The 23,526-nt window shown below is 51.9% G+C and overlaps 10 protein-coding genes across 10 annotated transcripts; 7 read left to right on the top strand and 3 right to left on the bottom strand.

Annotated features, from left to right (window-relative positions):
• Window positions 1–229: 229 nt before the first annotated feature.
• BBA_06665 (ubiquitin-conjugating enzyme) lies at window positions 230–1,013 on the top strand (the record flags this gene model as incomplete). The annotated part of the gene is made up of 3 exons (XM_008601762.1): window positions 230–295; window positions 361–444; window positions 501–1,013. The coding sequence occupies 3 exons, from the start codon at window positions 230–232 to the stop codon at window positions 1,011–1,013; spliced, it is 663 nt and encodes a 220-aa protein (XP_008599984.1).
• An 889-nt stretch (window positions 1,014–1,902) lies between these two features.
• On the top strand, window positions 1,903–4,906 carry BBA_06664 (ubiquitin interaction domain-containing protein; the record flags this gene model as incomplete). The annotated part of the gene is made up of 7 exons (XM_008601761.1): window positions 1,903–2,004; window positions 2,062–2,118; window positions 2,179–2,263; window positions 2,313–2,516; window positions 2,564–3,889; window positions 3,938–4,200; window positions 4,259–4,906. 7 exons carry the CDS (start codon window positions 1,903–1,905, stop codon window positions 4,904–4,906), a joined length of 2,685 nt encoding a protein of 894 aa, XP_008599983.1.
• A 372-nt stretch (window positions 4,907–5,278) lies between these two features.
• BBA_06663 (uncharacterized protein) lies at window positions 5,279–5,781 on the bottom strand (the record flags this gene model as incomplete). Its single annotated transcript, XM_008601760.1, has 3 exons — window positions 5,279–5,538; window positions 5,602–5,690; window positions 5,753–5,781. The coding sequence occupies 3 exons, from the start codon at window positions 5,779–5,781 to the stop codon at window positions 5,279–5,281; spliced, it is 378 nt and encodes a 125-aa protein (XP_008599982.1).
• A 1,343-nt stretch (window positions 5,782–7,124) lies between these two features.
• BBA_06662 (phosphoserine aminotransferase) lies at window positions 7,125–7,457 on the top strand (the record flags this gene model as incomplete). The annotated part of the gene is made up of 2 exons (XM_008601759.1): window positions 7,125–7,381; window positions 7,442–7,457. 2 exons carry the CDS (start codon window positions 7,125–7,127, stop codon window positions 7,455–7,457), a joined length of 273 nt encoding a protein of 90 aa, XP_008599981.1.
• A 1,066-nt stretch (window positions 7,458–8,523) lies between these two features.
• On the top strand, window positions 8,524–9,423 carry BBA_06661 (nonribosomal peptide synthase, putative; the record flags this gene model as incomplete). The annotated part of the gene is made up of 1 exon (XM_008601758.1): window positions 8,524–9,423. One exon carries the CDS (start codon window positions 8,524–8,526, stop codon window positions 9,421–9,423), a length of 900 nt encoding a protein of 299 aa, XP_008599980.1.
• A 694-nt stretch (window positions 9,424–10,117) lies between these two features.
• On the top strand, window positions 10,118–11,121 carry BBA_06660 (uncharacterized protein; the record flags this gene model as incomplete). Its single annotated transcript, XM_008601757.1, has 3 exons — window positions 10,118–10,333; window positions 10,430–10,704; window positions 10,779–11,121. 3 exons carry the CDS (start codon window positions 10,118–10,120, stop codon window positions 11,119–11,121), a joined length of 834 nt encoding a protein of 277 aa, XP_008599979.1.
• A 1,171-nt stretch (window positions 11,122–12,292) lies between these two features.
• BBA_06659 (OPT family small oligopeptide transporter) lies at window positions 12,293–14,760 on the top strand (the record flags this gene model as incomplete). The annotated part of the gene is made up of 2 exons (XM_008601756.1): window positions 12,293–12,817; window positions 12,910–14,760. 2 exons carry the CDS (start codon window positions 12,293–12,295, stop codon window positions 14,758–14,760), a joined length of 2,376 nt encoding a protein of 791 aa, XP_008599978.1.
• A 588-nt stretch (window positions 14,761–15,348) lies between these two features.
• Window positions 15,349–16,496, top strand: BBA_06658 (60S ribosomal protein L37; the record flags this gene model as incomplete). The annotated part of the gene is made up of 4 exons (XM_008601755.1): window positions 15,349–15,352; window positions 15,744–15,806; window positions 16,195–16,266; window positions 16,357–16,496. The coding sequence occupies 4 exons, from the start codon at window positions 15,349–15,351 to the stop codon at window positions 16,494–16,496; spliced, it is 279 nt and encodes a 92-aa protein (XP_008599977.1).
• An 800-nt stretch (window positions 16,497–17,296) lies between these two features.
• BBA_06657 (uncharacterized protein) lies at window positions 17,297–18,759 on the bottom strand (the record flags this gene model as incomplete). Its single annotated transcript, XM_008601754.1, has 3 exons — window positions 17,297–17,605; window positions 17,839–18,147; window positions 18,478–18,759. The coding sequence occupies 3 exons, from the start codon at window positions 18,757–18,759 to the stop codon at window positions 17,297–17,299; spliced, it is 900 nt and encodes a 299-aa protein (XP_008599976.1).
• A 592-nt stretch (window positions 18,760–19,351) lies between these two features.
• On the bottom strand, window positions 19,352–21,816 carry BBA_06656 (MFS1 family protein; the record flags this gene model as incomplete). Its single annotated transcript, XM_008601753.1, has 3 exons — window positions 19,352–20,771; window positions 20,829–21,597; window positions 21,660–21,816. 3 exons carry the CDS (start codon window positions 21,814–21,816, stop codon window positions 19,352–19,354), a joined length of 2,346 nt encoding a protein of 781 aa, XP_008599975.1.
• Between the last annotated feature and the right edge of the window lie 1,710 nt (window positions 21,817–23,526).

The raw sequence follows: 23,526 nt of genomic DNA, 5'->3' as shown, positions 1-23,526 counted from the left end.
TTGCGGCTTACCGCTCAACACCGCCTTGGCCACCCAACCGTCACCACCGCCGTCAACGCTGCCTCTTTTCTGCCAACAGTGCAACGCAAAGCACAATTCTCCCCGTGGAGGGCTTTCCTAGTAACCAGCGAGTCCTGGCTCTCAGTCCGCGGACGACAATAGACCGGGCTCGTTTCGAAATTCGTCCGACACCACGCATTCGCTCACCGGGCCGTTCCGACACCACACGATGGCTCAAAAGCGCCTCATGCAGGAGCTGAACCCGCTTCAGAGAGAGAAGTGGCTGACCATTAGGGTGAGTAGACTTTGCCAGGCTTGGTCTTTTTGATCGCGACTTTCAATATGCTAATTCCTGTGCAGATGGATGATAGCAACATGTTCAAGTGGTCGATCGGTCTTTGGGTTGTCAACCCTGACAGCGTCTTCTACGGTGCATACCTCCGAGTAAGTCGCTGCGGAATAAATCATGTCTCATCCAGCTACTGACACTGCTTCCACAGAGCGAAATGCGATTCCCTCACGACTACCCGTACCAGCCGCCCACGTTCCGATTTACCACCGAAGGCATCACACACCCCAACGTGTACCCGGATGGCACCCTTTGTATCTCCATCCTCCACAAGCCAGGCGACGACGAGCAGTCCGGCGAACTAGCCAACGAGCGATGGAATGTGCTGCATGGTGTGGAGTCGGTTCTGCGCTCCGTTTTGCTTCTCTTGGACGATCCCGAGATCAACTCACCTGCCAACGTCGACGCCAGCGTGCTCTACCGGGACGAGCGAGAAAAGTACGACGCGCTAGCCAAGGAAATCGTACTTATCTCGCAGAACGAAGCTCCGACAGGCGTCAGGATGCCTACCCCAGCTGAGCTTGCACCAGTGCCACAAAAGATTGTCGAGGATGACGATGACTTTTGGAACCCGTCCGAGGAAGAGGAAGACTTTGGAGGTAGCGACAGTGACATGGACGATTTTGAGGAAGAAGAAGACGACGAAGAAGATGACAAGGAATGATTTTTTCATGTCAACTTGTAGGCGTGGCAATCTACGTTGGTCGTGGTCGCAGGGCCATGAACAAGGGTCACAGGCGTAAGGCGGGAGTATTCAGCACATGGAATTCGGCACAATTTTACAAGGGCCTCTACCTACTGGCGTCATTGTTATTTTGGGCACTTATCACTGGATTTAAAACATTTTAGATATACAAGGCACCAACTATTTATGGAGTGATGCATTTTAACGACACAGGCAGGCAGCAAGAATGGTGGATATTTTCACAGCGTCTGGAGCAATGTATGGAACTTTCATCGGAGCACTTTTCAATGCAAAAATTGTGTCATTTGAAGGACGTGAGACTCATGTCTTCAAACCTGCCCTATCTGTTTCTTGTAGGAAGACTGTTGCTCGGGGCCGTTCGAAGCGCCATGGAGTACCTAGTTACAGTGGCTTGAGCGTGAGCGGGCTCCCGTCTCCACTGCAGTCCTTGGCCGCTAAATTTACCCGCTGTCGAGGAGTCAGCTTGCCCATTTTGCGGGCAGCCTGTTGCCTGACTGCTCCTGCGGTGGCGCATCATCGCGTTGCAGCCGATGTCAATCAGCCCGAGCTCCTCCATCGACGATCCGCTGCCGAACCAAACCTTGTCGCGCGGCTCGGTGATACGTCGTCATCTGCTGTGCAGTCATTCAGCGGCTTGCTTTGCCCTCCTCTGGCATTTGTACTCCGTCGAGCCGCAACGTGCAGCCCCCGAAACTGCCGCTGCAGGCTGGTGCGCCTCGAATATCACAAAACACTAGCCGGCGAGACAACCATCGCGACAGCCATCAACGTTGCCTGCCCACATATCGATCGATTCTGCCATTGATCTGGCCTCATGTTCGAATATACAAAACATTAAATCCGCAAAATGGCCTCGATGGAGCCCACCGAGGAGGAGATCTCGCAAGTCATCGACTTTGCAGGTCTCGATCGACTTAACGACCGAGGCATGGTCATTCAGGCGCTCAAGGTACTGCGGCTCGAGCTTCGTACAATAAACCTCTCACGGCACTGACACACCAGCTAGAACAACGGTCGCAATGTCGAAACGGTGGTGATGAACTACTTCGATAATCCTGATGGCGTGCGTGACTCCCCTTGACCCCGGCCTTTTCTTCAAATTAACGTAGGATACTACCAACAGTTTCGGCAACTTTTTACGATGACATGGAATGATGGCATGTTTGGTGCAGATCGTAATGGCGAAAACGAAACCAATACTGGGTCCAGTAAGTCAAGACGGCGAGTTGTGCTGTCCCATGCTGACGTATCATTTAGCCTTCCACATCGAAGAACCGAACCCGAACCCTTCGTTTTATATCGAATCAATGAATAATTCGACGCACGAAAGCGACGTTATTCAAGGCGTGACCCCGCCGCCCGATAGATATAGCCTCGGGGCACCTTCTAGGCCTCCTTCAAGGTCCAATGCGAAATCTCCCTTGGCACAAGTGGTAGACATGACAGCATCAGATGTTCCCAGTACGTCCTCTGGAGCTATTTCATGTGCAATAATAACAATATATTAGGATTTGTTGATCAGTCGGAACCAAACCAGCTGAACCAGGACATGGAACGAGCCTTGCGCGAATCTGCTCAAGAAGCTGGAATAGCTGCCCCGGGTCAAGAATCGGGAGTCATGGAAAATTGCACCTCTACACCATATTTTGGACCGGCTACAAGATCGCAGTACGATCATGCAGATTGGGCCATGGTACCAATTGGCGCTGCTGCCGTGAGCTCGAATGTATTGCTTCCTTCGAATCGACAGCGAAAGACGGATGCCCCGGCCTTTCTCGTGCAACACCCAAACACTGTCGGCAATCATAAACTCGGCGGTCTTTTGACTATTCTCCACGAAATTCCCTTGGCACGAAATATCCTTCTCAAATGCGGATCACCGCCCGAGACCTACGGATATGATACGGAATGGTGGCATGGCAAAAGTATCACGCCTCCGCAGTCTGTATATGCGCAAACACCTGATAGTGACGTCGAATGGAGCTCGAACAAGGACGTTAAACCGGGATTTGAGGAGGAGATTCACCGTTTGATGGCATTCCTGGACTCTACCGAACGTAGTTACGGCTCTACCAGCGTTCTGACAGAAATGATTCCTTATCCCGCGGTTGGGCCGGAAAAACAGTTTTACGAGTATTTGGGGCAACGGAATGGACAAGTTGTGTACCCTCTTACTCAAGTTGCCTCACTAGCCCTGTTGCATGGCGACGATCTAGGTGACGAGGACGCCAGATTTGGTCTTCTCGAGATTGAGCATCTGAAGGGCGACTATAATAATATCAAGACACTCTACGAGGCTCTTGACCACCTGATGTGGAGCGATGTACTCTCGTGGAACGAACTGACACAAGACTCCAAGATGGCAATGTTCAAGGATATGGGAGAGGTCGTTGCCATTAAATTTGGTGGTGAAGGTCCTGAAGACTCTTTGGAAATACCACTCGAACTATATCCTGAAAGGTATCTCACGACTCGAAAACGTGAGGCGCATCGGATACAAAAAGCCTGGAGCGAGACCAAGCTGGCCATGATGAAAGTTGAACGACAGGAACAGGCAGTCCACGAATGGAGAGATGATTTCAATCAGCTCTCGTATGACAAGAAAACCAGGATGGAAAAGGCTGCCGAGCAGTGGAAAGTCTTGAGGAAATATCTACAAAGTGCTGGCCAGTTCACTAGCATGCAGCAATCAGGTTTCGATACAAACAGATTCCCCGACTACCATGAGGCTCCCGCGAGTCTGTCAGAAATCCAGCAGCATGTTTTGGGCAAAGTGGACGATGTTGTAAAGCTGATTGAAAGGGTATTGGCAGACGTGGAAAAGGCGCTAAACGGTATGCCGGACGATTTGCATTACCTCGTCGGCTGCTAACAAGGCACAGACTTAAACACAGAGCTCGACAAGCTCAAGGCCAAGCAAAGAAGCCTAGGTAGACTGCTGACGGACCCTGACAAGCCAGGTCGGCCACAACCGATGACGTGCCAGAGGTATTTGCTCCGAGGCGTTGCGACTGAAAGGGATGTCATATACGTCTGTCGACGCCAGCAGGCAGATTTGATCGAGCCCGGCGATGCCCCAAAAACAATAGATCAATGGTGGCGGTTGGCCTATGCTCAGGGTGAAGCAGACCCTGTCAAAGCCGAGGTACGTCCGCGCGACCCTTTTTACCCCTGTCGGCTGTTCACGTGCCAACTCATTGTAGAAAATCGAGATCGAGCGCGTTTTACGCGAGGTCTGGCAAGAAACGAAAACGCCACTTCTCGTTTATGCCACGGAAGAAGCCGTCAACACTCCCAATGATCCACTCAGTTGGCCATTGGAGCGCTTCGTCAAAGCGGACAATAAGGCATTCCGCAACGACTTAAGCATGGAACGCACCCAGGAGCAAGAAAATAGACAGGCTGTCTTTATGGACCCGATCTCTCCTTCAAAGCGAAAGCATCGATCCGACAGCATGGACTCACTAGACAGTAACCATGCCTCTCTGGGCAGCGACGAGGCCAATGCATTCGACAGTAATTTTGAAGAGCCGACGCCCAACTTTAGCTTCCAGCGAGACGAGTACGAGCCGCGTGTTGTGGGCGCCGACGGCTTGCCTGCACCTAGTAGTATGACATCGCACTATGCCGAATTTCCAGACATTGGACTGGGCGATGGGATCGAGCTTGATCTCGATGCGAAACCCCCGCAATACAGCGAATTCGTCGTGCCCGCACCACCAGCACAGGAAATGGAGCAGCTCCTGCCGCAGAAGTTGTCGTTTACGACGACGGCAGCGGATGAAGAAGAGCGGAACCCGAAAGACGTTGTGATGGAGATGGAAATGCCCGCGTTAGAGAAGGAGACTTAGACAACATTGTATTACTTTGCATGGCAGTGGGCGTCACTGTAATATGAGTGCTGAGCGGGACAAAGCCTTTCGTGTTGGTATAGCGTTTAATAAGTAGTGAACATGTGCTTACTGACTGACGCATTCCAAGTGTTTGCGCCACAACTCTCATAGAGACCGCTCCAAAAGAAAAAAAAATGGAGAGAGAGAGAGTCTAGCTGAAGCACTGGAACAATGGAAAAGGACAAAAAAATAAGAGGAAAAAGGTAAAGAAACAGTACCCTGATGGTCGCCTCAGCAGCGCTTGCTTGCCGAAAACGTGCAAGGCTAAACGAGGCTCGACGACATGTTGCAGCGACGCTGCCCAGCACTGTTGCCGATAGTGCTGGAGCTTCAATAATTGGCAATCACCTGGGCGCCCATCGCAGCCTTAGTAGAGACGCCGCTGGGTTGGCAATCTCCAGAACGAGCTTCGAAGATGGCGAGAAGACAACTGATGAGCTTGCGCTGCTCGCTAATGACGCGGTCCAGGGCCTCAATGGCTTGACCCTGCTCGTTCACTTGGGTTATCAAGCGTTCGAAAGTGACGTCGAGCGCTCGCAGCTCGCGGCCCATGGACTCTACCTTGTAGGCGGAAAGTTTCTTGGGAAACGCTGCATTGCATGTTGCTCATTGGTGAATAGTCTAAGCGCCACATGATGGCTTGGCCGAAACACTATTGGTCAAGACTTCAAGAGCCTCAATCTTGGTAACGAGCGAGTTGGTGGTATGACCAAAACGCTGTCGCCGCGCTGCTGTCTTCAGTCTGGAGGCTGGTCAAGACCATTCTCGATAGTCTGCACTTTGGCAGTAGGCTTTGTTACTGACGCCTTGGAGGCGTCTTGTTGATTTTGCATCAACTTCAGCTTTTCAACCCCTGATCTCATAGGTTTTGTAAGTCGTTGATGGTGTTTCCCGACGAGTTTCATTACAAGGATACCAAGAACGATGTTGATAGAGAATTGCCACCCATCCTTAGGGCCCCAGAAACGACGGCGGACTGGCTTGATTGCTCATTTTTTTTTTTTGGCGCAAAATGTCAAGTAGATTTTCTGCGGGCTTGTCGGCCAAAGTTTGCTTCGCCGGAGGGAGGTCTGAGATTTGTGCGGAAAAAGACAATGATGAGGGCAACTGGTGTGTTGGAGAAAGATGGGGTGAGAGAATTATGTTTGGGTAAAAGGAAGATTGTGTTAAATAAGAGGAAGCTTCTTCTCTATTCATGGGCAGACACAGTGCAAGATTAGTTTGATTAGACGTGGCGTTGATGGGCCTACCTTTTGATTCGTACTTGCCAGGTATTCGTTCAACTGCTGAGTTGATTCTCGCCTCAAATACCCTTTTTCGGTCATCGAAGTTTTGCCATTTTCGCTTAAAAATCCCAAATTGGAGATGCTCTTCTTCTCGCGCAAGTCTTATTTTTTTTATAACTAAAACAATTCTGTCCAAATACTACCACTGCCTGATTATTTATTCCTTTGAGAGGTTAGTCAGCGAGAAGTATTGTGGTGGTTCTGTGAACTGCTTATCCCCTTCTGGAAACAGTCAAAGAGATGAACTTGATCCGCATAAAAGCTTTTCTAACATCTGATGGCGTTTCTGCACTTTTAATGGCCAGATGTATGGCTAATATGACACATAGCACTGAAATATGCGTTATTAGTATCATCAGCGCCACTACTACCGCCACTACCGCGCTGTCTATTATTGCAAGTCAAAAGTCAGGTGCTCGTAGAATGCATGAGAGGCGCGTGTGACCAGCCAAGCCCGGCCTCGTGTTGTCGGATATCTGGAAAGAGGAAAAATGTATCGTGTAAAAATGATAGAAGATGTGTAAATACCAGCCTACCAACCCACCACCTTCAAGGTGGGGAGCCACCACCCTTCAAGGTGGGGGAGGGACAGGCGCGTCCCATGTAAAATCTAATCTACGCAATCAAGCTTAAACAACTGCCGCATCCGTTTCCATCATCATCAGAGCGGAATTGTTCCCAGCTACCCTTGTGTCCCCCTTTGACCAGTTTCCTTGATCTAGTAATATACCCTTGACTGGATACATTACTTCCGCGTTGCTATATAAACCCCTCGTCGTGACGCCGGAGCTCTTGCATCATCCTCCTTTGCCCTTCTGCTCTGACTCACAAAAAAAAGCCCTTGTCAATTCACATTGTACTCTAACACAGCAGCGCATTCTCTCTTCACCATGCCTTCCAGAGAGGAAATTACCTACTTTGGCGCCGGCCCAGCCCTGCTTCCCCAGGACGTCCTCGAGACGGCCTCGCAGGCGCTCCTCAACTTCCAGGACACGGGCCTGGGCATCGCCGAGCACTCGCACCGTTCCGAGCTGGCCACCAAGATCATCAATGAGGCCAAGGCTGACCTCGCCACCTATCTCGACATCCCCGAGGACTATGAGGTCCTCTTCATGCAGGGCGGCGGCTCTGGCGAACGCATAAGGGCGTAGTCTACAGCCAATCCTTTCGTAGCGCCAATTGCGCCAGAATAGACGTATTTGAGTAGGACATCTGCTGCCTGAACTTGATCCATGGTGGCGAATAAAGTCATTTTGCTGGAATGTGCAGGTCACTGAAAGGCACAAGAAATTGCATATTTTTTTTAAGGTAGGTGAGAAAGACAAAGGAAGCCACGCCAGCGTAAGAGGTTCGCGGGTCCGTACACTCGCGGGTTGGTTTTTTAGTCAGCATAACCCTGGTGTTCTTTGTACTCCTCTGACTCTCACTTCGTTATATAGGACTTCTGTTAAACAGAAATTATAGACTTTTTTGCAGCTTCAATTTGCATGTCCCTACACCTCTTCTATGGCCCTTTTCATGGCATTCACTGCAAGTAAGGGTGTATAAAGAACGCTAGGGTCATGCTAACTAAAAAACCAACCCGCGAGTGTACGGACCCACGAACCTAAGTTAACTTAGGGGCTCCGCTGCTTCAGCAGCACCCGCTGTACGGATGATAGGGGCGCCCGATACAGAGCCGGCCCCGTACACTGCGCGCCCTCCGCTGAGTCAACAACACTCCCTGTAAATTTTTTACCACCCGTTGTAAAATACCCTCGTCGAGCTACCTGTGTGGAGGATACAGCACTTGCTTGGCAGCCCCCAAGGCCACTAAGCGCCCTAATAAAGAGTCCTCATCGATAGCTCGTCACCAGCTAGCTCCTTCGTTACCTCTCCTGTAAATTCGCCTCCTCAATGATGATGGCCAGGTAAAAGTCCACGGGATTCGAACCGACTTGGGCGACATGGAACAATCCATTTTGGCGTGCGAAGCCGTAAAAAAACTGTGTCGTTATTCTACCGCGCTCGGGGCCTCCTCAGGGGCGACTTTGCTGCCTCGTTACACTGAATCTTCCTTTAACCAGCGAGCCCAACTCAGAACCACGAAAAGCTCAATATATGGGAGATTCGGTAGAAATACTGAATCCTTGTGACAATTTTCTGGCAGCTCTTAGTAGAGGCCAAGATGTTGCGGCTGCCAGGCTGCCGACACACGCACTTCCTACTTGTTGGTGGGCTGTGAGGGAGTTTCCACGTACCTCGAGTGGAAAGATTGATCGGGTAAAGGTCCGGTCCCTTTTTGAGAACATGGACAATAAAGTCTATATTCAACATTTGAATGATTTTGCTTGCAAAGCGCAAATCAAGAGTAGCCCGGAAGATACTGTCGAACAACAGCTCCAGTCTCTCTGGGCAGACGTGCTCGATCGTCCGATATGCAGCATCGACACAACGATCCCTTTTACACAATTTGGGGCAGATTCCTTGGATGTGATTCGATTCATTTCCAAAACCCGGGCTCGAGGAATAGAATTCGACATTCCGCAAGTCTACGCTAGCAAAGCTATCCAACAGCTTGCTCATATCCAGCAGCCTCTTTTACAGCAGCAGACTGCGATTCAAAAACCAGTGTATCAGTCATTCAGCGCAATTACGGTCAATCTACCACTAGGCATACTCATAAAGAATGCATCTACCATATGCCAAGTTAGGGTAGAAGACATTAAAGATATTCAGGACAACACAGTACCAAGTTGGCCTGATGACTGCGGACTTGAGATCACCAGGGACATATGTCTGCGCGTTATCGACGTTGAGGCTGGCAGACGCGACCTCGCTCTAGGGCTGTCCCATGCTCAATACGATGGTTTCTGTTTGCCGACAATACTAAACAATCTCAGCTTGGCATATGCTGCTGGGAAGCGTTGGGAAAATCCAAGCCGGCCTAGGTATAGAGATTTCAGCAAGCACACGGCCAACCAGTGCAATGAGGAGTCTGATTGCTTCTGGAGAGAAAAGTTAAAGGGTAGTACCCTCACAAGCATTGTGAGACGTTTGGGCCGCAACGCTCGACCCATCATGTCGCAAGGCTTGAAGCAAATCATTCCATTCCAATTCAATAAGCATTTCGGAACCGTCAGCTACCCTGTGATGCTCAAAGTTGCATGGGCAATTGGACAAGGCGGCCAAGATTCGGCCGAGGCTTGACAACGGCCGGCAGCTAAAAAAACGGAGCTGATGAGGCAGCCCGGGCAAAGGCTGTACCCGACCCTAAATTAGGCGATATTTGCATGCCCCGGAGCCCGTAGCACACCCCAATTGACGGGGGATGCTGGCAGCAAAAAGTGAGCCGACAATCGTGACACCCCCGTATCGGGCACGCCGTTCCCCCAGAGCCCGAATCTTGCTGCGCCCGAATGCTGGGGGCAGGAGAGGAGGGCCCCGAAAATAGAATGCCAGAGAAGAAAAAGGGTCGTTCATGGCGCAGAAAATCAAGGAAACTCGATCGACTAGCGCATGGCCACAGCCCGACCCTCTGTGTGCAATTGGCCTCTCTCCTTCCCCCCAAAACAAGTTTGGGTTAGTTCCTGCAGCGAGCGTGCACCGTCGGCCGTCCCTGCAAAAGGCAAGGGCCACGCCATCAGACAACACCCACAAGTAAAGTTTGGCTTCTAGGCGATTCTTCTCTTCACTTCTTCATATCTCGAAAGGGTAGATTTCGGAGCCGTATCAACGCAGAGCAGTCTAAGCTGCATCAGAAGCAACAAAGAAGAGCCTGCTCAACATTGGTGTCGATCCTCTCTAGCCGGAGAGTCGCGAGCCAAAGTTCTACTCAGTTCGACAATTGGTTGCCACGGCATATTTACAATCATTATAGCTCCAGCTGTATAAATTCGATACAATGGCCAGCGAAAACAAGTCCTCGGACAGCAGCGCCGACTACACACTTCATTACTTTACCTTTTCACTGTACTCACTGATGGTCCGGTTCGCTCTCGAATTGGGGAGACGGCTCAACAGTGACAATGCGCCGCAGGTGCAGTTGAAATTTGTCAACCTCACAACGCATGAGAATCTATCCGAGCAATATCTCAGTACAGTCAACTCCAAAGGCCAGGTATGTTGCCGTTGTAGCAGAATCGAGTCGCGCGTTTGCATAGTTGAGATGAAGAGAATATATAGTGTAGCAGTCACTCACGGTTTCCCAAACTAGGTGCCTGCTCTGACGTCGGATACACTCGAGTCGGGACTTGGTGACAGCCAAGCAATCGCCAAGTGGCTATGCGAGAAGCAGCCCGAGCTGCTTCCTGCCGCCCACAAGGACACCATTGACAGGATGATGGAGAAGCTATATCACTTTCATCTCAAGGCACTCAACATTGCGCCGGAAGCGGCGAGCAATGGCATACCAAACGTGGCAGCGGCCATGCTCGAAGACGCCAGCATCTCAGACAAGCACCGACGGGCTCTGGAGATCAAATCTATCTTGTAGGTACACGGCAGCTAAAGCGCCGCACATGTGATTTCGAATTGCGGCAGGGCACGAGCTGACACTGCGGCAGCCATGATAGCCTGCATAGCAGGACGACAGAGGCCGAGCACATTGAGCAGGTAGAGAGGCATGTATCCAAGTTCATGGCGGAGCTGGCGGACATTATTGAGAAGCACAAGGAAGAGGGCTCACGGTGGATATTCGGGCCGCGACCAACTATTCTGGATGCATACGCCTCGGCGCTCATGATTCGGCTACTGGACAATGAGCGACTAGAGCTGCTGCCTCCCGCGGTGCAGGAGTACGCGAGAGCGGTGCAGAGTTCAGACGAATGGAGACAGGTGACGCACGGGCGCCCGACAGTGTACGATGCGTCGGCAATGGGCCCTGCAGACGAGCTGGATCCCAAGTGAGACAGAGTTGGGGGACAGAAATACGAGACGAATAATTCCGCAGTGGTGGTGGTTTAGATGGGAGGTGAATGCAGCATCGCGGGGACCCAGGATGCAGCGGTAGCGGCGTGTAGTGGCAGCAGCCGCGGCGGGGCTTACTGATACCCGATATATCTATATGCCGCCGCAGCCGGTCAGAATTGCACAGGGGATATGGGTGACCTGGCTCATGAATGCCGAATGCTACAATTTGGAGCTGAGAGGGGGGGCCGGTTGGTGCACTGGAGTATCGTGCGCGTGGCTTGGTCGAGATGGTGTGGTGCAAAAGGACCAGTGGTGCAGCTACGCTCCGTTAGGCAGGTGAGGCAGGCAGGCAGGCGGAATCACTGATACAGCCTGGACAAGGAAGAAAACAGCCACCGAGTCGAACGGGGAAAAGATGCGATACATGATTATACAATACTAATAACTGCCGCTCTTCAGCGGGCGTGGGGAGAAAAAGTAAAGGGCGCGTCCAAAAACAAGAGGCTTACCGTACGGTCATCACTTATCACCTATGTATTTATCACAACTCAATCAAAAAAAGTCATGAAAAAGATAAAAAAAAAAAAAAGAAGATTCAATTCAAAAGGGCTTTTGCGACACTGGCTGATGATCCACTGGCCCTTTTTTTCTATTCATCTATTGGTTCATTTGTCTATATGCCCCAGCTTGCTTGGCCTACCTGTAATCTGTGCCAGTGATAACGACCCCGTCTTCGGGGTAATCCCAGCCCCAGCGGGCCCCCTCATCCTTCAGCCGTTTGCCCATCCTTTGCCCATCCTCTACCCTTGAGATTTTCTCTCACGCCTTGTCCAGCGTGCAAAACGAGGCCAACTGCGCGACTCGTCCCTTGCAACAGCCTTTGGATTTCAACTTCTTTTTGGTGTCGTCTTTGCTCGCGCCGGCCGGCTGTTTAGGTCATTTCTGCAGCGGCCGTCTCTTTTGCACCGTTCAGCCGTAGGCCCACACCTGCCTTGTCTTCCCCGCCAAACTTGTTTCCCCCAGGAATTCCCAACTATCGAGGTCTCCCAAACAGGGTCAACGCAACGCTGCGCGACAGCTCAGCATTTCGCTTCCTCCCCTCGGCAGAGACACGAAGCAGAGACGTAGCACCCTGTGCAGTCCTCTGCCGCCGGCCGTCTTTCCCACCATGACTCCCAAAATCTTTCGCAAGCGCCATCAGGCCGAGGAAATCACCCCCATCCCGGCCTACGCCGCCGACCTCGACGTCGCCGGCATGGAGCAGCTCAAGCACCTCCACGAGTTTGAAAAGATGCACAAGTTTGACCCCAACTTTCCCATTGACGAGCTCAACGACCTCGATGCCGCCATTGCCACGTGCAACGCCGAAAAGGGCATCGAGATTGAGCACGCCCTCATGGAGGACAACAGCCCCTACCCCGAGGTCCGCGCCGTCGTCCGCAACTACGACGTCGACCTCCCTGCCAACACTGTCCGCGCCTGGGTCATTGGCATGTTTCTCTGCACACTCGGCTCCGGCATCAACATGCTCTTCTCCCTCCGCGATCCCACCATTACCATCAATACCTATGTCATTCAGCTCATCGCCTACCCCATCGGTCGCGGCTGGGATCTCATCATGCCCGATCGCGTCTGGAATCTTTTTGGTCTCAAATTCAACCTGCGCCCTGGCAAATTCAACTTCAAGGAACACGTCGTCATTGTTGCCATGTCCAATGCAAGTAATCCCATACATGGCCCTCTGCCTCTTAACTATTACAGCTCGCTGACTTCCCCCACTTCTAGGCCTCCTATGCTGGCGGCGTCTTGTATGCCACAGATGTTCTCCTGACCCAGCGCATATTCTACAAGCAGACCTTTAGCTACGCCTTTCAGATGCTCTTTGGAATCACCACCCTCTGCACCGGCTACGGTCTCGCCGGCCTTGCCCGTCGGTTCCTCGTATGGCCCGCCGCCATGATCTGGCCTGCCGATCTCGTCAACTGTGCCCTCTTTTACAGTCTGCACGACCACTCACCTTCAGATCCAGCAAAGACAAACGGCTGGTCCATTGGCCGCTACCGCCTTTTCCTCATCATTGGCACCTCGGCCTTTGTCTGGTACTGGTTCCCGGGCTGGATCTTCCAGGGACTCTCCTACTTTACCTGGATTTGCTGGATCGCTCCCAACAATGTCATCATCAACAAGATTTTTGGTGCTGCTCATGGTTACGGTCTCATGCCTATCACCTTTGATTGGACCGTCATCAGCGGCTACGTCGGTTCGCCCCTCATTCCGCCCTTTCACGCCATCTTCAACGTCATCCTCGGCGTCTTGGCCACCTTTGTCTTTCTCTCCTGCGGAATCCATTTTAGCGGCACCTGGTTCTCCAAGTACCTTCCTGTCCAGTCTGGCGACTCGTTCGACAACATGGGCAAAGACTACAACGTCACTCGCATCCTTGATGCCAACTTCAAGTTCAACGAGACTGCCTACCACCAATACTCTCCGCTATTCCTCCCAACTCAGTTTGCGCTCGCATACGGTACATCCTTTGCCGCAGTATCCGCCGTCCTGATTCATGTTGCTCTCTACCATGGACGGGAAATTTGGGATCAGTTTAAGATGGCGCGTCATCAGGAGGATGATGTCCACATGCGTCTCATGAAAAAGTACCGTGATGCCGAGGACTGGTGGTATGCCGCCCTTTTTGTCGTCATGTTGGCCATCTCATTCGGAGTCGTTGCCGGCTGGGACACGGGTTTCCCGGCCTGGGCCTTTGTCGTCTGTATTCTGCTTCCCATCATCTGGCTCATCCCCATTGGTCTCGTCCAGGCCATTACCAACATGCAGCTTGGTCTCAACGTCTTGACCGAGTTCATCATTGGTTACATGGTTCCCGGACGTCCTCTCGCCATGATGATGTTTAAGAATTACGGCTATGTATCCATGTCTCAGGCCCTCTACTTTGCCCAGGATCTCAAGCTTGGCCACTACATGAAGGTTCCTCCCCGAGTCATGTTTGCCTCACAGCTTATTGCTTCCATCTGGTCCGCCATTGTGCAAATCCTGCTCATGAACTGGGCCCTCGACAATATCCCCGATGTCTGCTCGCGCGACCAGAAAGACAGGTTTACCTGCCCTGGCGGCCGCGTCTTTTACACGGCCTCTGTTATCTGGGGCGCCATTGGTCCCGCTCGCATCTTCAGCCATGGTGCCATTTATTCGTCTCTGCAATGGTTCTGGCTCGTCGGCGCCGTTACCCCGGTTCTCACCTGGCTCTTAGCCCGCCGTTGGCCCAAGTCATTCTTGCGCTACATCAACACGCCCCTCATCTTTGGAGGTGCCGGCCAGATTCCTCCAGCCTCGGTCTACATTTACCTCTGCTGGGGTATTGTTGGAGTTGTTTTCAACTTTTTCATCAGACGCCGCTACACAGGCTGGTGGCTCCAGTACAACTACATCACCTCTGCGGCGCTCGACTGCGGCCTCATTGTCTGCACGCTTGTCATCTTCTTTACGCTGTATTTGACAAAGACGATGGCACCGCAATGGTGGGGTAATACCACGGCATTGAGCACACTTGATCGCCGCGGCACCGCGATTTTCACGCAACTGCCTCCGGGCGAAACGTTTGGCCCTAGCACTTGGCGCTAAAGTATGTACTCTTTGCGAAGTTGGCACCCTGACCTCGGATGCTTCGACCGGAATTTGTCGAAGAAGAAATTGTTTATATGACAGAGATGTAAGACGGTCATCATATGTTCCATAGCTACGACGGAGTATTGGCGTATTGTTTTTGCGTAGCATGGTTATGGATAGTGCACGATACATATGGGATATGGCGATACCTAATTTACGATTATGATCTATCTGGGTGTCCGACTAGGCGGTTTGAATCTTCAATGTTTTCCTCATGCTTGTTCCTTCAAGCTGTTCCTGGATCGAGGCAGGTCCTTAGCGTCAGAATCAAGCGAATGTGCCCAACTTGGATTAGCGCAGATATGCTCGCGAGGGTACAGTCACGTGCGTCAGACCAAGTCTGAATTAGGGCTCGCCGCTGCTAGCCAGTCCGGGCGCAATTTTGGTCTGCTTTTGTGGACGACCAACCCCACTGTTTTGCACCCGCCGTCCACTGGAAAAAAGCCCTTCTCGCCTGTCGCCCTCTTTGCCCTACTACCTCTTGACCCAAATTTGCAAGTCTGGTTTCATTCATCCACCAACGACCACAGCAACACCGACAAAATGAGTACGTCTCTTACCAATACTTGCGAAAAAAAATGCCACCGTGATGTGTTGAACGAGAAATCGACGAGAGAGATTGATTCCCCAGGCTGGTATTTCATGTCGGGTGTCGCCGTTGTCACGGCCGGCGGATTGTTTGAAAACGGGCGAGGACCAGGAGGACGAGGAGAAGCAACAAGGAAGCACCACGACGCTACTACATTGCCATTCGACATATCGCAAGGCAAAGCTTTCTTGGGCAATTTGAATGCGACAACGTACGGCCGATCGACCTTGATATTCGACATGGACTTGTAGTTTGGGAGGGGAAAGCTCTCGTCGATTTCTCTTCAACCTCATCATGCGGCTCTTGCTCGCAGACAAGGCCCGTTCTTGAGACTGACTGTTTGCTATAGCCAAGGGTACTTCCAGTTTCGGTAAACGCCACAACAAGTCGCACGTTCTGTGCCGACGATGCGGTTAGTTCCTCCCTCACCATCAACGAGACGGGCTCGAATCTCGGGCGCCATTGGAACGGCGCGCGTGGCCAAGTCTGGGTTCTGCTACACCACGCGAAAATAGCATTGGAGACTCCTTTTGCACCCTGGACCCCTTTTCGCTCGCTCAAAACAAACGCACACTGGCCGCGCACTGCGAGGACCACGACGCTCGTTTCTTCGACGCGGGAGGCACGGCCCTAGGGGGGATGAGGGGAGAAGGGTCTTTCTCAGAGTCATGGACTAAATGCGAACCACGGCCGCCGCGCGCCCCACCAATCGGACTCTGTTCGAAGGCGTTTTCTGCTCAGCTCTCGCTCTTCCTCACTTGGAAACCCTTTGACAAAATACTGACGTGCTTTTACTCTAGGTCGCCGCTCTCTTTCCGCCCAGAAGAAGGAGTGCGCTTCTTGCGGCTACCCCAACGCCAAGATTCGCAAGTGTACGTTTTTCTTCCCTCGTCGCTTTTTTCCATGAACGACGAAAAGGTTTTTTTGAGATGGTGGCAGCTGACAAAATCCGCTCATCACAGACAACTGGAGCGAAAAGGCCAAGCGCAGAAAGACTGTCGGCACCGGCCGCACGCGCTACCTCAAGGATGTCTCGCGCCGCTTCAAGAACGGCTTCCAAACCGGCCAGCCCAGCGGCGCCCGCGGCGCCTCCAAGGAGTAAATATGTCTCTTCGGTCTTTTTTGTCACTGCTACAGACGATGGACGGACGGGTCGAGATGTTGAAACCAAAAAATAAAACGATTTCCAGATTTCGACAGACTGAAAAAAAAGGATAATTTACGACGTTGATTTTTGAGACGATGCGTTGGCATGGATTTGGGGTAGAGGCTCTCCCTCGATACTTTGAAAGGCCCATGGGGTTTAACTCTTTCTTTTTTTGTGTCTTGTTGATTTACCGGAGCATTAAAAAAAACATTCAAGAAACCATGATTCATTTGGGTCAATCAAGAAGATGTTGCTGTTTCCATGTGTCATGATAAACTACCCTCCGTTACGGGAGAGATTCATGGTGTTGTAGGAAAAGAGGTGAGTGTGCCAATCATGGCAAGGGACTACTATTTACTTTACTACAGTGGTCGTCATTTACTCCTGCACAGAAAAGAGAAGCGGAATTTTGGGGTCGTGTCTTTGCTTGCGCTTCGGATTGTAATGCAGGCGCGAGGTTCGACGGAAGAATGAAGGGAATGAAGGCACTGAGGGGGGGGACTAGATGAAGAAGATGCCCAATCTCACATCAACACTACCCATTTGCTGCCGCTGGCGTCACAGCTTCCTTTGCCATGCTCTCTCCTGCCGTGTACGCTGTTCGTATAAACCCGCCCATTCCAGAACGATGCATCAAAAACGAAAGTACAGTAAAGAAGAAAGTTGTCCGTAGCATACGCTTACAATCACTGTTCTCTAGATGGCCAACCAACAATGTGCCATCAATTTTCCCCATCTCCTTTTTTTATCCCGACTCACGCGCCCCTCTCAAACACGCGCACGCTGCCGTCGCCCGCGACGTGATACAGCAGCTCCTCACCCTCATCCCCGTCCCCGTAATTCGCCGCCGTCGCCGCAGGACCGACAACGACGCGCAGCACGCCGCTGACGTCGGCCGCCGCGCCCGTGTCCAGCCGCCGTAGCGAGACGACCTGGTCGGCGGCGTGCGCCTGCCCGAGCACCAGCGCGGCTTGCTCCCGCTCCAGCTTCGTCGTCTGGGCTGCCGCCTGCATGTGAACGAGAGGCTCGTCGGCCGCGAGGGTGACAAGTGTAGAGTGCACGTTCTGGTAGTGGGAAGAAGACAGAAGAAGGAATCGATAAAAAGTTAGCTCCGGCATGTTCTTTGTTCTTTCCAACAAGTTTTGTTGGCTTGTTTGCGGGGAGTTGTGTAGGAGTAGAACAAGTAGCTAATTAGAGGAGGAAGAAGAAGAACAAGGACAAGGACGAGAGTGAAAGGGAGACGAAAGAAGAAAAGACGAATAGAAAGGGGGTACATGAAAGAGGGAAGGAAACGAACCTCTCGTAGACTCATAATCAAGCTCGCTGCGCCAGCCGCGCCGCTGCCGCTGCCCGTGGCGACATATGCATCCAACCCGTCCACGAGCAGCACCGTCCTGCTTCCCGCGGTGAGGCGCGCCGCCGCAGTATCCACACAGGCCTTGACGACGTTGTCACTATCTGTCGTCGACGCTGTCGTCGTCGTCGTTGCGCCGCCGCCAACGATGATGCCATTGCTGCTGCCGGGTACCACCGGCGCGCACAGCCCCGTGAGGCCGTCGACAAAGGCAAAGCGCCCATTCTTGCAAAGAGCATTCAGATCCATGCCCTAAAGATAGGTAAATGACGAATACAGATTAGTCATTTTCTTCTTTTGAATATAAAAGGCAAAGGAGAACACAAAAAGTGAGGAAAAGGCGAGTGGATGAGTGAGTGAGTGAGTGAGAGAGAGACAGCAGACCTCAATGCTCACATCTTTGACGACATTGCACAATCACTTTCCCTAAAGCCACTCAACATGTCCCTCATTACCTTCGTCTTTAAATTACTAGCCATGAAGGAGAAAAGAAAAGAGGGAAAGAAAAAATGAAAAGGAAAAAGTACTTGCCAATCTCGCACATCCATCCGCCCAAAACCTCTCATCCCTCAAAAAGCTCACCAGCACAACCCCAATAACCCCTCGCTCTTCCACACCTCGACTACCACCACCACCACCACCACCAACACCACCCGCCAGCAGCGCGTACAGGTACCGCAGAAGCAGCCAGTTGGCGCTCGCGCCCTGCACAGCCGTCACCACGGTCAGCGAGCCCTCGTCGCGCGCGAGCGGCCCAGAGGCGACGTACGCTTCGAGACGCGGTGGTATCCGAGACGAAGAAGACGGCGTCCGCGGATATGAAGAGGACGTGGAAGGAGGAGGAGCAGCAGGAGGAGGGGGCATGATGTTTTGTCGGCGACGACTGATGGCTTGGGATTTTGTCGGGCGTCGTCCACGCACAGTGTGAATTTTATTCAAGTTTTTATTCGAGTTTTCCTCGGCGTCGTTGGATGTGTTAATTTGCCTGGTGATTTTATGCCTCTTTCAGAGAATAACAAAAAAGAAAGAAAAGAGGGAAAGAATCGAAAGTAGCGGTAGCGTTGGTCGAGTCTGGAATCTTTGCTAACAGAGATCCTGGCCTGGTAGCCAAACCAGAGCTGGGCGCAAAATGCACAACCTTTGGTGGGGGCGGGGATGGTACGACTCGCACTGTCTAGACGTCTCGAGGCTCTCACCCCAGTTTCCAGACAGGCACAGTCACTGCCAACATGCAAGAAAGCTATTCAAGAATAGTGCCAAAGTATGCTAGAATATCTCATTCAAAGTCGTGAAATCATGAATCTAGGTGAAAGTCTAGGTGGAGCCACACCAACCGAGGGCGACTACCAATGCAAAAGATTCCAAAACGTGGTAGAAAGCAACCGTCCAACAAGACATTACATCTCAAAAAGGAGTTCATCATTAGCCATGCATAATCCAAAGTGTGCCACAGCAATCAAAATTTCTCCATCAGGTTCTTGCGAACCGTCCACATGCGCAGACGCTTGCCGTAGATGAAGAGGGGAATCGTAAATAGGAGAAGAATCAGCTGAATAATGCCAATCCAAATATACACCATCTTTGGACCATCATCGGCCAACCAGTGGCTGACAAAGAGACTAAACACCAATCCATGCAAAACATTCTTGGTAAAGTTGAGGGTAACAAGAGCCTCGCCAGCGTACTGGCGATAGCTGTCCACGCAGAATGTAATCGACGTGGTGGAGCCAAGGGAACAGCCAAACGACACGATGCCGAAGAACAGGGTTGGCACTATCCAGTGATCTTCAACTTGAGCTGACCATCCAAAGCCCATCAAGCCGATACAAGTCGTGATGAGAATGGGAATGGCCATGACCAAGCGAAATTCTGGCTCATACAGACCACCGTTGCGGCGTGCCATGGCTTTGACAATTATGTCGCTGATTTTGCCGGCCACACCTGTTCCAAGGATACCCCCAATAAACGGTGAGATGTAGACGAGACCTGTCTGGAGAGCAGTAAAGTTGTACGTGTTTGGATTGCGGTAGATGATGGCCATTGTTTCTGATATGACGATTAGCCAGCCAATGGAGCATGCGTAGACAACAGAGGACCATAGTACAGCCGGATAGGCAAAAAGCACAAAAGGTCGGACAAGAACCTTGTGCCACCTGTCACCATTGAGGCGCCCGTGATATGGTTTCAGTTGTTGAACAAATGACTGGGCAGGAAGCTGGCGTAGGTTATGCGTATATTGATAAATTTTGGGAGGTGTAGAAAAGCTTGCGGCCGATATGGGCTCTCTGTTAGCAGCATCCTTTCCAGAAAAGTAGTCCATGCCAGATGAGTTGCCGATACTACTGCAACGATCTGGGGTTTGCAGGTGGCTCGAATCCTGCGCATTTTGGTGGCTCATGCGAGGAAGCGCCGGCGAGATGGTCATGGGTCCGTCAGCAGCAGACTGAGAAGAGGCAGCTTCGCGCTGAGGTTTTGAAACAGTGATTGAGGGCTGCGTAGGATGCTGCCTGTCTGCCTGGTTGTCACTATCCAGTTGCTTTTCCACATCGGACGCTTCAGAAAAGCCCACATGAAGGTTCCTCTGGTGAACAGGCGACGGGCCATCAACCGCAGTCTCTCCCACAGGATGCTCTATCTCAGGAGCGAACCCAACATGATGATTGTGGTGACGAGTTTCAGCACCAGGGGAATGGGGGCGCTCGGAGGAGGCTCTGGGGGCTGGTACGGACACCTTGTGCGGGCCATAGCGAGAAGACAGACGGCGAAAGAAGTTTGGTCGACTAGACGGTTTTCTTGTCGGGGTGCGATCCCAGAATGTCTCGGGAACAAAGAGAAATAGCAAAACACCGGCGACTGCCACGATCATGGCCATGATCCTTTCAGTGGGTCAGTCGTGGTTGATACATTAATGCAGACAGTGGACAAAGACGTACCAAAAGACCCATCTCCAGCCAAAACGACCGATAATGGCGGCACTGACAAGCGGAACCAAATTTTTACCACCGAGAAGCAGCAGCGTGTAAATTCCAATGCGATAGGCACGTTCGTGGAGGAAGAAAATCTCGGCAATGGTGGCGGAAGGTAAGCATTCAACGGGACTGATTGCGATGCCCTGGAAAACGCGGGCTGCAATGAGAGAGGAGAAAGACGGCGACCATCCGGCCCAGAGCGAAGTCCCAATGAATAAGATGGCACTAGCAAGATAGACGGGACGTTTTCCGAACAGAATAGCAGTTGGGGATGCAATGACTGAGCCAACACCCAGGCCCATCATGTAGAGGCCAGTGGTGAGAGCGACAGTTTCAACCTCGACATTGTATTCGTGAGCGACGTCTGTGAAACCAGCGGCGATGAGGGGAGTAACGCCGCCGCCAAGCATGCAGTAAAAGCCGAGGGACAGAAGTGCAGTATCGCGACGCCAAGATGGCCAGTTGAGAGGATCATTGACCGACTCTTCAGGCTGTGGCTCCAAGATAATTTCGCCATTCTGTGTGGTCTTTTTCTGCTCCTCCGGGGCCGTGGTAGAGTTGTTTGCAGGAGTTCCAGGAGGACCAGGGGTGCCAGGAGCTGGGCGAGAACCACCAGGCGTCGTGGGAATATCAACGGGGAAGCCAGCAGGAATAGAAGAGTGCGAATTACGAGCGTGCATGTTGCGCAAGCCGAGAGGCTCGTTGCGATGGGCGGCAAGCAGCAGAACGGAACCTATGAGATGTGCTGTTAGTGAAGCCAGACAAGTGAGGGTCGACCATCAAAGCGCGTCTTACCTGGAACCTCGACAGTGTTGGGGTCATTGAGGACACCCATGCTCCATCTTGATGTCACTGGCTGCTGGTCGTCTGGGTTATTGTCGGAAGAGCGCCTGCCGAGAAGACGGCGCAGGCCCCAGCGGCCAATGGGGCCGGAGGGTTTTTCGTCACGCATTGAGGGATCTGACGAGGACATTGGTAACGGAGATGGTTTCGAAAAGCAAATTAAGAGACAGATATGCGAGCAGAAGACGGAACAGGCTGCAGGGCGCAATGGGCTTGGGGACCAAAAGTCACGAAATTGCTTCGAGGTGGCGGCTAGGTAGCGCGAGGAAGGCGGTGCAATTTGCTGCAACTGTGGCAGGCAGGGCGTGAGGCGAGGCAAGCAAAGTTATTGATGATGTCTAAAATTATATGGCGTAGGAAACTCTGGTGGCGGATGGACGATGCCGAGTCGGCAGAGGCGAGATGTCAGGTGAGCAGAGCAAGTCGGAGGATGTATAAGACGACAAGAGTGAGATGCTAGATGATCAGGTTGGGCGAATAGTACCTAGCGGCGTGAGGCTAGGATCAACTTAACCGCAGGCGTCGCCGAAGAGCTTCAAAACGGATCATTCAAGGGTTGACAAATCGAGCCGTGAACGGGAAGGGGAAAGAGGTAAAAGTTAGATAGAGCAAGATCGGAAATGCCGAGAATAAAGACGTCGGATGAGATGGATGACGGCTGCGGAAGGTTATGATTAAGCTCGGCAAGCCACGCGTGGGCGATCTCGAGGGTGAGGATGGAGGGCGGGGGGAGGCGGGATGAGGCTAGAACGAGGCAGTCTTTGCGCGCCACAGAAGGACGGCAGACTTCAAAGGTGAAGACAGGAATATGAATGTGCGGCAAAAGAGAGGAGAAGAGTAGGTGTGAGGAGATGTCATTGATATAGAGATGGAGGCATGGAGATGGGGATGAATGCAACGCTGACGTCGTCACTGGCGTTGTTGCTGGCGCGCCTAGAATCTGGTTCGTAGAGGGTTGGTTGTTGTGATGGAGTGGAGGTGATGGAGGATGGAGGCGTGGCTGCCAATACGGCATACGAGGGGTGTGGCTGCGCGGCGGCGCGGCGGGTCGGTTTTAGTTGGAGCGGATATGGAGTGATTAAGGTTTAGTTGCCGGAATCAATTTCTATACAAACAGACACGAAGAAATGTTCAATTGTCTGGTTTTGCATGGTGTGACTGGCTCAGAGATAGGAAGACACGGATCATGGGAAAAGATTCCCATGCCCATTTTGGCAAGCCACACGGCTACGTGGCGCATGCAGATGTACCATAAGTGGCGTATGCAGCTGCACTAGGGGGTTGACCCTCAATCTGTGCCTCGACAATTTATTGCCATACTCTATTGTTATATATCAGGATATAAATACCAAAATGTTGCAGTGAGCCTCGGTTTACTCCGCTTGCAAGCCTGCAACGGCATCTACTTGCCGTTGGGTGCTTGAATTGCTGTCCTGCAGGTATTTTAGCACCGTGACGAGGCGGCTCAGCAGACCCCTGATATGACCTCATCAGACATGCCCACATGCCAAGCATGCCTATCAAGTGTTCCTGCAAGTACAAATCAATAACAAGTAGAGATAGTTTTCCCCGTTTGTTAGAGCATGTCAATTTACAACCAAGGTGGCTCACGGTTCTCTATCATGTGTCTAATGCTGCCAAACTGGTATTGATATGAGCCTAATCAGGACACTCGATATACGGTACCGGGTACCAGGGGCTACCTACCTATGGCACAACATGCAGCTCGCCGTTGAACTTCTTGTCCAACCTTGTACAGACCGTCTATTTCCTCATGCCAACACTCGATCGACAATTACCACCTTGCCATGATCCCAAA

The sequence above is a fragment of the Beauveria bassiana genome (genome assembly GCF_000280675.1).
Source record: "Beauveria bassiana ARSEF 2860 unplaced genomic scaffold BBA_S00020, whole genome shotgun sequence".
NCBI lineage: Eukaryota > Fungi > Ascomycota > Sordariomycetes > Hypocreales > Cordycipitaceae > Beauveria > Beauveria bassiana.
This window is presented reverse-complemented; position numbering and strand designations above follow the sequence as displayed.